The following is an 11,950-nucleotide window of genomic DNA, read 5'->3' as shown; positions in this document are numbered from 1 at the left end:
AACCAGGATTGTGGGGTGGTCCCGTGGAGATCCCAATGATGCAAGGCGGGGACCAGAGACGTTAGGGTGTGGCAGCAGGGATGCTGGGTGTGGTTTTATGGAGGTTCCTAGGATGCTAGGGGTTTTTTTTACCAGGTGATTGGAAAAATCCATTGTGTTGCAGGCAAGGGGTTCGACGGGCGAGGCTACTCTCGCATTCACAGATGGGGAGGAGAGGGTCAAGTGGTGGGGGGGGGGATGCAGGACCACACGGAATTGGTAATTACACAATGCAACCCAGACCTCCGACTGTTTCTCCATCTGCGAGCATTGATTTTTCATCTGCCACTCATCATCCTACGCGCTATCGCTTTCCACGACTGATCTCGGGGGGTGGCGATCGAGGTCCCAGACATGCCCACCTGATGACGGAGACTTGTGTTGCCTCCGAAACGTCGTGAATTTTATTTTGTTTTGTTTTATTTTACTTTCATTAATTTTAATGTTTTTTACCTACGTGACTTTACCGAAAAAACCTGAGAATATGCTGGGTGTGGTCCTTGGGAAGTTCCCTGTTGATGGAGCTCTGGGGGTCCACGGGCGGCAGGGCTCAGGGTGTGGCCTCGGTGCCGGAGCGGGGGGCGGGCCGGGGAGGAGCCGCGCTCTTTAAAAGGCGGAGGGTCGCTCCGGCTCTTCTCGCACGGACCAGCCGCTCTCTCTTCCCGCAGTCAAGCACTTGTAGCACCACCACCACCACCGCCAACAACTCGAAGCGTCGCCATGTCGTCCTCGCAGCGAGTCTCATCGTACCGTCGCACGTTCGGCCCCGTGGCCAGCTCGTCCGCCACCCGCTCCTTCTCGTCCCGTTCCTCGGGCTATGGAGGATTCGGGGGAGGAGGCGCCGGCTTCGGGGGAAGCATCGGAGGCGGCGGCGGCATGATCCGATCATCTCGCTCCGTGGGCTTGGGCAGCAGCGCCCAGTCGGGCTACGGCGGCCGCAGCTCGTCGGCCTCGTACGTGAAGGCGTTGTCGGGCCAGAACGTGGACTTCTCGCTGGCGGACGCGCTCAACGCCGACTACCGCACGACGCGCACCAACGAGAAGGTGGAGCTGCAGGAGCTCAACGATCGCTTCGCGAGCTACATCGACAAGGTGCGCTTCCTGGAGCAGCAGAACAAGGCGCTCACCGTGGAGATCACCCAGCTCAAGGGGCGCGAGCCGACCCGCGTGGACGGCATCTACGACCAGGAGCTAAGGGAGCTGCGCCTGCAGGTGGACCGTCTCACGGGCGAGAAGGCGCGCGGAGACGTGGAGAGGGCCAACCTGCTGGACGATCTGCAGCGCCTTCAGCAGAGGTGAGATGGGGGGGGGGGCTCTGGGTGGGTGAGAGGGGGGGGGGCTCTGGGTGGGGTGGGTGGGGGGGTACTCCTGGTGCGGGTGGACGGGATGTGATGGAGGAATGGGATGAACGGGCCAGGTGGACGACCCGAGATGTGGTGAATTCGGGGTGGGCGGAGGAGTTGCGGTGTAGAGTTGAATGGGCAGGGAAGGTGGAAGGTGGAAGTTGTATGGTGGAGGGAACTTGGGGTGGAGTTGTGTGGTCAAGGGTGCAGGTCTCTACATTGTGTTCGCGAGTCGTCTGGCGGTGAAGGTGCAAAATCACAAACTGAACACATTCCTTTTTATTATTTATCATTTTTCCCTTTTAAAAAACGTATCAAAGGTCATTGCCCGAAACGTCGTTTATAAATAGCCATTGGCCGAAACGTCGCCAACGACACGCGTGTATCAAATAGTTTCTCCTTTAACAGTCTTTACCAGTCTTTATTGGCGAACGTGTAGAGTTTTTTCCCCCTCGTTTGTGCGCCACTGCCAAGGCGGTCGTTTCTCATTGTTTCAATGAGTGGAGTGGAGGGGTGGGTGGGGTGGAGGGTGTGGGGATGGGTGGGTGGGTGGAGTGATTGGGATGGGTGGAGTGGAGGGGTGCCGCGTCCCGTTACGAGGCGCCGCCACCACGGGATGATGGAGCCCTCTCCCCTCCCTCCTCCCCTCTCCCTGCCGGGTCTCTTCCCAACAAGCAATGCCGCAGGGGCGTTGTTCCAAGAAGCCGTAGTCGACAAGGGGAAAGGCATCGGTCAAGTTTGGCAGGAGTGAGCGGGTGCAGCAGAGGGCAGTAGAGGACGCGGCGGGCGGGATGAAAAGATTCCAGCAGATTCCAATGAGGCGGTGGCGGGGGGCATGACCCCCCCCCCACGCACCCCATGCTGGGTGGGATGGGGCTGGAGGGGGGAGGGAGGGAGGGGGGAGGGACCGGGCGTGGTCCGGAGTCTCTCTTTGTTCTCGCTCCTGGCTGTGGATGATGTTGCACCACCCCCACCCCCACCTCTCATTGCTTCCACTTGATTTGTTTCCCACACGCGTTTATTATTACAAAGAATTCGTTGCTCACCGTGATGACTTGTTTTGTGATTGAGCCTCGTGCATCGCAGGCTGACCCATCTGCACGTTTAATGAATGTGCACGATGCCTCCCTTAAGATAATTGTGTGCATAACAGCTGTATCATGTGGCACATCACTGCCACCTTGTGGTAGATGGCCCACACTCCCTGCGACGCCCTATGAGGTGGAGGCGGGGGGGAATTGTGGCAGTGGACGCAATGTTGATGCTGTATGTGTGGTGTATGTTGAACTTCTTTCGCACCGTACGTAGCCAACCGTGCTAATCCGAGGCGTCGTCTTTTCTGCTGCAGGCTTCAGGAAGAGCTGGGCGGGCGAGAGGAGGCTGAGAAGAACCTGCGCGCCTTCCGTCAGGTGTGACCGCTCGTTTACGTGGCCACACGTCCACAAACAATTGATCAAAAACGCAAGCAACTGCGTTGGCGGTCGTGGACTGTGAACCCATCACATGAAGCACTAACACTGCCTTTGTACCTCAACCATATTCTAGTAAATGATAATTAATATGGTGAGATTTTTTTTTTTATGAATTGCCTTTACTGTGACCTAGATGTCTAATACTTGTACATTAATCACCAAACGTGATTTCAACAAAAGAAGACACTGGCGTAGAAGAGGGCTAATTCCTACTTCCTGTTGATTCGCAACCTGACCTGAACTCGTCCACCCGTTCTTTCAGGACGTTGACGATGCAACCCTGGCACGTGTGGACCTGGAACGCAAAGTGGAGTCTCTGCTGGAGGAGATCGCCTTCCTCAAGAAGATCCATGATGAGGTACACGCACGCAGCACACGCACACACGGCATGTGTGTACCCGGCACGCACGGCGGTGGCGTGCCAGTGCAGACGCTCGGTCCTCCAGCCGTGCACAAGCGTGTGCATGGTACAAAGGATGGCAAAAAATACAAATCTCGTGCTGTTAGTGAGCACCTAATGAAGGAGAGCACACGTGTGGGGCCAGGTTGATGCCCAGCTGCCTCCGTCTCCCCCCAGTGCAGATGCTTTTACACAGCGTAACAGGCCAAGTCTACCCGGAGCAAGGCCGAGACCGGTTCCTATATTCGTCACCGATATTGTCCGTGAATGGGAAACAAGTCGTCGTGTCGCTGGGTTCATCGTGACCCCCACGTGTGTCCCACACGGCGCGCGTGTGTTGTGTGTGCCGTCCAGGAACTACGCGAGGTGCAGGTGCAGGTGCAAGAGCAAGCCGTGCACGTGGAGTACGACATGCAGCAGACTGTCAAGCCCGACCTGACTGCGGCGCTGCGCGACATCCGTGCCGAGTACGAGGGGATCGCCTCCAAGAACGTGGCGGAGGCCGAGGAGTGGTACAAGTCCAAGGTGTGTGGAAGGGACAGCCCAGGCACCTATTTGCACGTCCACACGCCTCCAAAATAAGCAACCGGTGCATCCAAATGGTTTAAATGAGTCTTTGGTTTTGTATTTATTTAAGCCTCTTATTTTTTCCAGGTTTGAGAAATGAAAGCATTTTGGGACAATTAGGGTCTTGTGATGAGGGATAGAAAAATAGTGTTTTTTCCGTGCTACAGTTTGCAGATATGAGTGAGGCCGCTTCCCGCAACAACGACGCTCTGCGTGCGGCCAAGCAAGAGCTGAATGACTACCGGCGCCAGGTGCAGGCCCAGCAGTGCGAGATTGACGCGCTCAAGGGCGGGGTAAGTGCACACTCGGGGGACGGATGCTGTCGCACCACAAAGTGCGTGCGTGCGTGCGACTCGCACTCCTATCAAAACGTAAATCTATTATACAGACACAAAATATAGAAAAACACACCGTATGAGCGCCGATTGTGATCCTCGGCATCCGTGTTCCTCTGCCTTCTCCCCCCCCCTCTCCAGAACGAGTCTCTGGAGCGACAGATGCGCGAGATGGAGGACCGCTTTGGGCTGGAGGCGGCCGGATACCAGGACACGATTGCGCGCCTTGAGGACGACATCCGAAACCTCAAGGATGAGATGACGCGCCACCTGCGGGAGTACCAGGAGCTGCTCAACGTGAAGATGGCGCTCGACATCGAGATTGCCACCTACCGCAAGCTCCTGGAGGGCGAGGAGACTCGGTACTAGGCACACGACGGGCGATGGTTCATGTTGGACACGGCGCGGTTGTACCCTCCTCGAGCTTGAGTATGAAACGTCCTGACGCTGCATATTTTGTCACCCTTAGGATTGCTCTTCCGGTGCAGCAGTTCTCTTCTACGTCGTACAACTTCCGAGGTATAAGCAGTGCGCACCACACTTTGGTGTGTATCGGAATTCTGCGTTATGGGGCACCCATATCACAAATGCGTGCATAGAGTGGAAGTGTGTGTGTGTATATACTTGATTACAATATAATTATTCCCCACACAGAATCGAGCCCTTCCATTGATCGCTTGGCCAGCACCTTCAACAAGAAGACGGTCCTCATCAAGACCATTGAGACTCACGACGGCGAGGTATAGTGCAGTCGCACCAAGACCACCGTTCCGATTGACCACAACGTGCACAAGTTGGTTGGGCTCGGTGCAATACCATGCGACATCGGTGCCAGCTCCTGTCCCTCACATTCTGTGCGTGCGATCTGTTTTGCTACAGGTCATCAATCAGTCGACTCAGGAGGAGGAGATCTGAGTTTCCCATCGTCCACCTGCATGGCGGCTCCATCACGCGGATGCTGTTGAACGTCTGATGAATGGCCCGCTTGCATGCAGAGGAGGCAAACACGGTGGCAGCCTGCAAAAGCATCTGGTCCAGCTGCTGTACCAACCCCATGCCCTTGGTCCTCACTTCACCTTGACACAAATCGATCCTCTATCCTTTCTTTGAAGAGTAGGTTCAGCTCGTGCAGACCGGCCTCCTTTGTTAATGTTCGTTGTTGTATACTTGCCCTTTACGTACAATCAGACCTATCACCAAAATAAAGATGACTTTCCAATTAGCGTAGCAGAGTGTTTTTTTTTATTCAAAAGGTTAATACAGAACTTTAAATGCTTGATTTAACAATAACTTGGCCAAGATTAGAGGCACTTATTGTCAATTAATTATGTCTCTGTTTAACCCAGAGTTCGATAAATATAATGTATGCCCCAGTGCGATTCGCCTTTTTACATTTCCCAATCTAAAATGACACTAAATAGTGCACAACTGATGATTTGCAAATCTAGACCATGATGGGGTAGTGGAGTGTTAAATTCGGAAGCTCTACATTAACCCTGACCAGGATTTTGATGCTGAGCAGGATGAGTGGGTTTATCGGAGCTAGGAAGAGGAGTACTTGGTGTGTATAAGATGGAAAATGAATGTTGTTTAGACTGTGCAGCCCAACATTTCTCCTACACTACGTGTCCTATATACGAGGCCAACAAATTCATGTATTGTCAATACTCGTGTGCACATGCTGTAATGTAAAAGATAGGTCATTGAGAGCTGCGGTTCCCCCAGTGTAGACACAAACGGCTCTTGTTGGATGTGTTATGCAACCATTGGCTGGCCATTTTTTTTTCCCAGGCTCTTCATCCTTGAAGGTCCCATAGGAGCCCATGGGCACGCTGGTGTGTTCAAGCATTTGCTGTGCAATTTTGTTGGCCACAAGACCGGCTCACCGTTACGTTACTCTTTGGGTGAAGTGTATCGCATGTAGAGTAGAACATCTAGTTCTAAGTTGTCTGAAGCAACAAGTACATCAAGAATTCAACAATAGCGAGGCCGTCTGTAATTAGCCAAATTGCTTCCGTAACCTTTGCAATCAGGCGGGAGCATATTGAGACAAAAGTCTGCCAAAGGGGGGGGGGGGTGGAGTCCTTTTTAAAAGTATGATAGAAACTGTAGAAATAATATCTTAATACTGAGAAATTAATTCGCCTTCGACAAACGGTTGATGTAGAGCTTACGACGAGGATTGGGATTGATGAGGCTGGCAGCGGAGTGCACCTGCTCTGCAAAGCCACAAGCCGGAGGTCGTGTGCTGCCAAATATGCAATTGGTAAAGTGTGCGCATGCTCCGATAGCGGGGAAACCCAGCTTGCTGAACACCGTCGGCTGAATGCTAGTAAATAACCACTTTAGTTGACTAATGATTAGCTGGTGGCTTGTGGCTGTAGTTCGGGGCACTGAAAGCCGTGCCTCGGGGTTGTGAGTTTTTAGAATTGCAGGTGATGTGCAAGTGCTTAATTGGAGAGGTGAATTGGGACGTGAGAGTGCGTTGCTGCTGTCTTGTGGCTAGATCAGTTCGACTGGGGGAGGTGCACGGATTCTATGGCTGTAAACCCTGAGCTCTTGAGCTGGAATTATTATTTGACTAAATTACTAATGAATATTGACCGCAGCTATTGAAGTACTGTATGGTTGAGATACGTTTCAACGTACCCATGAAAAACAAGAAAACTGCTACAATTGGTGTTTGGTATTGATACAACGCTGCAGTATATTACAATGGTGTTTTGATGATTGAACACGTGGTAGTAGAATGTTAGATCGCAGTCAAAGTTCATGGAACTAACATTGGATTAAACTTTTTTTTAATTCGCTTACGGACTCGCCTCATCGTCATGACGAGCGTGGTGAGATTGATTTTCTTTCCATCATTTGCCATCCAACATGAAACTAATGCTTCGGCAAAACCGGACATGTTAAATGCCGTCACTGAATCTCTCGTCGCTATGTGGCGATCGGACAAGGTATGCGTAGTTAACTTCAGCGCATGCTTGTGCGCATGATATGGAATTGTGATAATGGTGGTGGTGCAGCGGTTAGCACATTGTGCTGTATCGTCTCTTTGACCTGAACATCAGTCTGCGTGGCAGCTGATGGTGGTGATTCATATCTGAGCCGGTTTTGGGTTTGGCCCCAACCACTTGGTTAACCCACACTGACTGGTTACACGACCATGATTCGCACGGCATCGGGTGGCCTCCAGCTGTGAATTGACAAGGGGCTGTCATCTTTGGAATTAAGATTATATTTTTCTTTTTTCTGGGAAAGCGTTGGTAAGGCCCAAGACTCGCCATCATGAGGGTCCTGCAATTGGGATGCTTGGTCAGTTATACTGGTAGGAACCTCCTGGTTACACCAGCCCACAGGGGATTATTGTGTCCATCCGTCGTGCAGGGAGGGGAGGGTGGGAAGGGCAGGGTGGGGAGGGGCTGGGTGGGGGTGGGAGGGGCGGGGCTGGGTGGGGGTGGGAGGGGCTGGGTGGGGGTGGGAGGGGCGGGGCTGGGTGGGGGTGGGAGGGGCGGGGCTGGGAGGCGGGTGGGAGGGGCGGGGCTGGGTGGGGGTGGGAGGGGCGGGGCTGGGTGGGAGGGGCGGGGCTGGGTGGGGGTGGGAGGGGCGGGGCTGGGTGGGGGTGGGAGGGGCGGGGCTGGGTGGGGGTGGGAGGGGCGGGGCTGGGTGGGGGTGGGAGGGGCGGGGCTGGGTGGGGGTGGGAGGGGCGGGGCTGGGTGGGAGGGGCGGGGCTGGGAGGCGGGTGGGAGGGGCGGGGCTGGGTGGGGGTGGGAGGGGCTGGTCACCCTGTGGTGCCCTTATAAAACTCAACGTTTAACCTACTCACGCCGGCTTGTGCCCGCCCTCACAGTCGGGCATATTTGCGGAATACACCACGCCGCCGTTGACCCTGGCCATTGACCGAGTAACCCAACGTTCCTACCAGCTCCCTTCGCAGGAATGTGTTTTTATTGAAAATTACTGCCATCATCCTTCATCTATTTCCCTGCTTGATGAAGACCTGCAGCTGTTCCCGTCTCTCGTGGTCTCGCGATAGAGCAATCTTGCATATGAGAAAACCACCGCTCCATATCCATGGATATCCCCTTGAGCATGGTTCACTTCTTTGGCTGCTATTCCGTCATGAGGCTTGACCACTAGCCTTCATTACTTTTCATGACGTGGCCTGCCCAAACCGCCTTTAATTTTTAAAATTGTCAATACGCTGTCTCGCTTGCATAATTTAAAATATGCATTTCTTCATGCTTTTTGGAGCACGTGGGAGCTTTTGTTTAATGGTCTTTGTCAAAGTGCATGTTTCTGAGTATGGTGCCCTACTGAGAAACGGCGGCGACCCATGTTCGATTCCCGCTCACGGCCAACACCAGTGGCTTATCTGAACCGGGCCTGGGCCTCCCCTAGGTCTACTCAGCCTTAAAATGAATACCTGGTGCGGTGTGTCTACATCGCCACGAAGGAGACAAAGGTGGCCGGGCGTGGTGCTGGCCACCCATGTGCTCGCTAATAGCACTTGCTCCCAACAATCTGTTAAGGCTATACGGGGGATCTTTGTTCTTTATAGTGGGTAATATTTGCTCAGAGAAAGATTCTACATTGGGGACACGGTTTATTGTTTTTCGGTTCCTTAACTTCACGTGCGTGACTTGTTTTGCTAATTTTCCTGGACCCTCCATTGGAGAAAATTTAACTGTTGTGAATAATTGTGTGGTTTCGGATAAGTTTCCATACCATCGACCAAACTATTAATCAGTTTCTGGGAATATCTAATGAATAAATACTCATTTTTTATTTAGACTGCACACTGAAGGGGAATTTGACTCAGTGGAAAATTGCAATAAGCCAGTCTCATACAGCAAGGTCTAAATAAAAAAAATATGTAAAAAAATACATTTACATTTCCGCGTATGTAAGACGATGGATCAGCTACACTGAGATTACATGGAAAACGTAGAAAAATATACATTAGGAAGAGGATTTGTACCAGGAGACACGCTTACGCCGAGTTTATCACCGTCGCGACCCACGTGTCAATGGAAACACCGCGGGTGGCAAGTTCCGTAGCGCGCAGCGGGGCTGGCTGGGTTCCTGTGCCCGCATGGAATAACCTGGCGGATTAAGCTCTCAGGATTCATCATCTGAGCGTGCCTGGTGTTGTGACGCGTGGCTCTCGATGTGCACCACTTGCGGGTGGAGTCGGCTTGGTCAGATCCATGACGGTGACACTTAAGGGACTGCATATGTCTCATAGAGGAACGAAACAGGAAGACTTCTCCACAAATCTGGCTGTCGCCTGATGACGCTGGTTGTAATTACTGGCGAAACGTCGGACTCGGATTGTAAATGTTGTGGCTTGGCTCTCCTACACACCGGTTAGTGCTGTACTCGTAACGAATTGGCCACGTTTTGTTTACGTGGCAACCCTTACTAGTTGGCCGTGTCGGGTGGTGGCGGGTTTAACGACACATTTATACATTTACGCGATCTAACCTAAAAAAACTCTATTATGGGTGCATCTGTCTCGTTTGTACTTGAAGTACATTAATAGGCTCACGTCTACTGCTGCTGGAGAGGCCTCCACTAGAGGGAGCTCGAGAGGGTGTTTTGGCCTACTCTTCCAAACAGAGCAGGTGGGATCGTCTCTGTGGGGTGGCCTTAAATAGACAGAGGGGGGGGGGGGCGGAGGCAGAGAGAGGGAGGGGGGTTAGAGAAAAAATTAGCATATCAATTGGTGCTGCAAGAACGATTACACGGCAAGCAAGCCTGAAAATCAGGAGAAAGACACACTAAAATTAAATAACCTAGTAAAATATCGAAATGTAATGTAATATTTTACTAGGTTATTTAATTTTAGTGTGTCTTTCTCCTGATTTTCAGGCTTGCTTGCCGTGTAATCGTTTTTGCAGCACCAATTGAAATGCTAATTTTTTCTCTAACCCCCCTCCCTCTCTCTGCCTCCGCCCCCCCTCTGTCTATTTAAGGCCACCCCACAGAGACGATCACCCCTCTCTGTTACCTGTGTTACTCTCGCTATGTATGTATCTTGGTGATATCTGTCTGCTAATATGTCTGTCTGTAGTTTTTGGTTAGATTTTATGTCGCTATTTCATTATACCTGATGATGATTGCTTGTGTTGCAATCGAAACGTCGTATTCTATTATTTAATTTAATTTATTATTTTATCGTTAGACGTGACTTAACCGAAAGAACCAAATAATAATTCCTGCAGTCACGAAAGTTCTAAAATTAAGACAGAGCAGGTGGGATCACCCACGCTTTACCCTATTGTGTGGGCGTTGTGATTGAGTGTGTGGGGGGTCAAGAATGGGACAAGGGACCGTGATTGACAAGGAAGACGGGGAAAAGGGGATAGAGGATTGGGAGTAAACCCCAGAAAGATGCCTATTGGCGAGAAAGAGGTCAGTCAATGCTGAGTCGTCAACAAGAGGGTTCGTGCACTACACGTGTTGGTGTTTATTGTATCAATAAAATTCTCTTGGCAGGACGACTCATGTGGACTCTATTTCATAAGGTTACAAGTTTTGCTGGCTGGCTGGCTGGCTGGGAGGGTGGGACGAACAGTCACACGTCCAAAGTACGTACGGGTTGCTAGTTTATCATGAAACAAACACTTTCTTGAAAATGACAAAATAAAAAAAGCTACGTTTCGGGCAATAACTCTTATCTTGCCTATAAATAAGGGACATTGCCGGAAACGTCGCCTGTCTTATGTTTTAGTTACTTTAAGGCCACACTGCTGTTATAGACGAATTTGTTATTTTCTCTTTGTGCCTGTGCACCACTGCCAGCGCAGAATACCGCCACCACGTGGTTGTGTGTGACGTGTTATCGTGTCGTCTCACGATATATCGTGTCGTGTCACGATATATCGTGTCGTCTCACGATATATCGTGTCGTCTCACGATATCGTGTTGTCTCACGATATCGCACGATACCGTGTCGTCTCGCACGATATCGTTCACGATATATCGTGTCGTCTCACGATATATCGTGTCGTCACTCACGATATATCGTTTCGTCTCACGATATATCGTGTCATCTCACGATATATCGTGTCGTATTACGATATCGTGTCGTGTGCAACGCCACATCGCGTCGTGTGCCGTGCTACGCGATATCGCGATATCTGCGACTCTCGCACCGTTCGCGGGAAGAGATCGCGGGTCCAGTAGGGGCGGGGGCGCGGGGGCGCGGGGGAGGGGGCGGCCCCGCTCCCGCGTGAGCTATCGCGGCCATCTTACTCAGGGACCACGTCCAGCAGGGACGGGGGGGGGGTGTCACTCCCTGATGACGACGGCGCCGGCGTCACCCTGCGTAAGATGGCCGCCACGACATCAGCGGCGCGGGTTTATTATTATGATGTACAAATAAATATGAATGTATTATATAATAATTAATTGCATGTACAAATAAATATGCATGTATTATATAATAATTGATTGTATGTACAATTACATATTCATGTATTATATAATAATTAATTGTATGTACAAATAAATATTTATGTATTATATAAACATTTATTGTACATTGCTTTTTACCACAAATATTTATTTATTATTTTTGTTGTTGTCATCAGTGTGATGCCGCGCACACGGGGTGTAGGGGGGGGGTTCGGGTGGGTTAGGGGGCTGTTTGGTGATGGGGCTGTTGGGGTGGGGGATATTGAGGTGGGGGCTGTTGGGGTGGGGGCTGTTGGGGTGGGGGCTGTTGGGGTGGGGGATGTTGAGGTGGGGGCTGTTGGGGTGGGGGCTGTTGAGGTGGGGGCTGTG

General features: G+C 51.6%; 1 protein-coding gene and 1 long non-coding RNA gene across 2 annotated transcripts; both read left to right on the top strand.

Moving 5' to 3' along the window:
* Positions 1 to 663: 663 nt before the first annotated feature.
* LOC144723137 (desmin-like) lies at positions 664 to 6,966 on the top strand. Its single transcript, XM_078601719.1, has 9 exons — positions 664 to 1,334; positions 2,731 to 2,791; positions 3,117 to 3,212; positions 3,609 to 3,779; positions 3,989 to 4,114; positions 4,298 to 4,518; positions 4,626 to 4,675; positions 4,811 to 4,896; positions 5,036 to 6,966. Exons 1-9 carry the CDS (start codon positions 760 to 762, stop codon positions 5,069 to 5,071), a joined length of 1,422 nt encoding a protein of 473 aa, XP_078457845.1. The 5' UTR covers positions 664 to 759; the 3' UTR covers positions 5,072 to 6,966.
* A 2,453-nt stretch (positions 6,967 to 9,419) lies between these two features.
* On the top strand, positions 9,420 to 10,662 carry LOC144717141 (uncharacterized). Its single transcript, XR_013585672.1, has 2 exons — positions 9,420 to 9,786; positions 10,418 to 10,662. It is a non-coding gene; the product is annotated as an uncharacterized LOC144717141 (long non-coding RNA).
* The last annotated feature ends 1,288 nt before the right edge of the window (positions 10,663 to 11,950 follow it).

The sequence above is a fragment of the Lampetra planeri genome, chromosome 1 (genome assembly GCF_965212315.1).
Source record: "Lampetra planeri chromosome 1, kcLamPlan1.2.h2, whole genome shotgun sequence".
Lineage (NCBI taxonomy): Eukaryota > Metazoa > Chordata > Hyperoartia > Petromyzontiformes > Petromyzontidae > Lampetra > Lampetra planeri.
The sequence above is the reverse complement of the archived record's forward strand: the minus strand, read 5'-3'. Positions and strand labels throughout refer to the sequence as shown.

Coding starts and splice junctions, on each gene's coding strand:
- LOC144723137 (XM_078601719.1), top strand. CDS start 760: ATGTCGTCCTCGCAGCGAGTCTCATCGTACCGTCGCACGTTCGGCCCC. Junction 3,780..3,988: donor AGGAGTGGTACAAGTCCAAG/GTGTGTGGAAGG, acceptor TCCGTGCTACAG/TTTGCAGATATGAGTGAGGC. Junction 4,897..5,035: donor TTGAGACTCACGACGGCGAG/GTATAGTGCAGT, acceptor GTTTTGCTACAG/GTCATCAATCAGTCGACTCA.